Genomic DNA, 1,435 nt, shown 5'->3' with positions numbered 1-1,435 from the left:
ACACAAAATTTTTATTAGCACAAGGACAGCAGTTTATATCAGAGAATGTAATAAAAAATTGAGGGTGATTTCAGAAAGGGAAAATTTGCACTCTTTACATGTTCTTAAAAGCTCTCTATTTTCCAATTACCATATAGTGGGATTTATTGACAAGTAAAAAATTTGATGAAAACATTAAATTTTTCTGGTTAGCAATTTTTAATTTGACGAACAGTGCCCTTCGTTTACATGTACAAAATTTTTGACGGTTATTAAATTTGACGTTTTATTTTAAATAGTCAACTCATCAAAATAAAACCTTCGTCAATAAATCCCGCTATACAGTATTTATTAGACTGGGTGTAGCTAATATGGTTGTGGCCGTGGTTAAATATGCATATGCACAGTTATTAATTTTACTTTTTAGTCTCTACTGGAGTGCTGTTATTATCAGTATCATCACTGGCTGGAAGGTCCCATATTGAGGAAGGTCCTGTCTCTGCTGCCTTCTTTAGACCTGCCGGACGATTTTGATTACATCTTGGTGGGCGTGGTCTCTTGTTTCCAAGGTGCTGGAGCATGGGCGGTTGCAGAAATTTGGTTTGACCTGGGCATCAATAATTAGTGGGTGTGGAGTGGGTGTGGTTCCATACAATTTTGCAAGGAAAATGGACAATACTGATCTATAACTTCACTGAGATGATTTCTTAGCATAAAACAACAAAGAAGCCTGTTGAACTACCACAGCTTACACTGGATGCCCACACCAGAATCATGAATATAATTATTGGTCAAAAAGTCAACCTGGGCATTGCCCCCTAATGCCCAGGCCTGCAACCGCCTATGTGCTGGAGGGTGGGGCCATCAGTGGTTAGAGGATCAGAAGGAAGAACAACTAAAGAATAAATAAAAATGAATAACATGTGCTAATATACATGTACATTAATATACATGGTACATGTACATGCATAATTATGTACATGTATCTTACTTTCATCATCATCTTCTTCATCATCGTCTTTCCTGCGTCTCCTCTTTCCCATGGGTGTGGTCTGGTCTTTAGTTCTGAATGAGAATATCTTGGACACTCTTTTACTGGGAGATCCAGCAATCCTTTCACTCATACTGTGCTGTGTGTGTGAATATATAAATATTGAAGTATGATTATTAAGTTAATAATAAGCCCCTGCAACTGTATACTGGTACTAATATTGAATTTGGTAATTGGCTGTGTACATGAATGCTATGCCTCAATGACTAGTTACTCTAAATTTTCTAAAGTTACATGTACAATAATAAGGAGGAACATAAATGAATAAATGTACATTGTATTCAGTAATGTACATGTATAATGTTTGTTTAAATTAATAATTTCCTAAGAGTATAATCAATGCATTGATTGCTAACCAGTCTTCCAGTGCATCCCTCCAGTTCGTCCAGTGTCCTATCAACAATC

General features: G+C 36.2%; 1 protein-coding gene across 1 annotated transcript; it reads right to left on the bottom strand.

Annotated features, from left to right (window-relative positions):
• Positions 1-399: 399 nt before the first annotated feature.
• On the bottom strand, positions 400-1,429 carry LOC109592863 (uncharacterized; the record flags this gene model as incomplete). Its single annotated transcript, XM_020008197.1, has 4 exons — positions 1,387-1,429; positions 971-1,109; positions 825-874; positions 400-548 (listed from the first exon to the last, which is right to left on the bottom strand). Coding segments are annotated over exons 2-4 (332 nt in total), but the record flags the coding sequence as incomplete, so codon positions are not given.
• Positions 1,430-1,435: the final 6 nt, after the last annotated feature.

The sequence above is a fragment of the Amphimedon queenslandica genome, unplaced genomic scaffold, assembly GCF_000090795.2.
Source record: "Amphimedon queenslandica unplaced genomic scaffold, v1.1 AMPQUscaffold_3687_Cont24322, whole genome shotgun sequence".
Lineage (NCBI taxonomy): Eukaryota > Metazoa > Porifera > Demospongiae > Haplosclerida > Niphatidae > Amphimedon > Amphimedon queenslandica.
The sequence above is the reverse complement of the archived record's forward strand: the minus strand, read 5'-3'. Positions and strand labels throughout refer to the sequence as shown.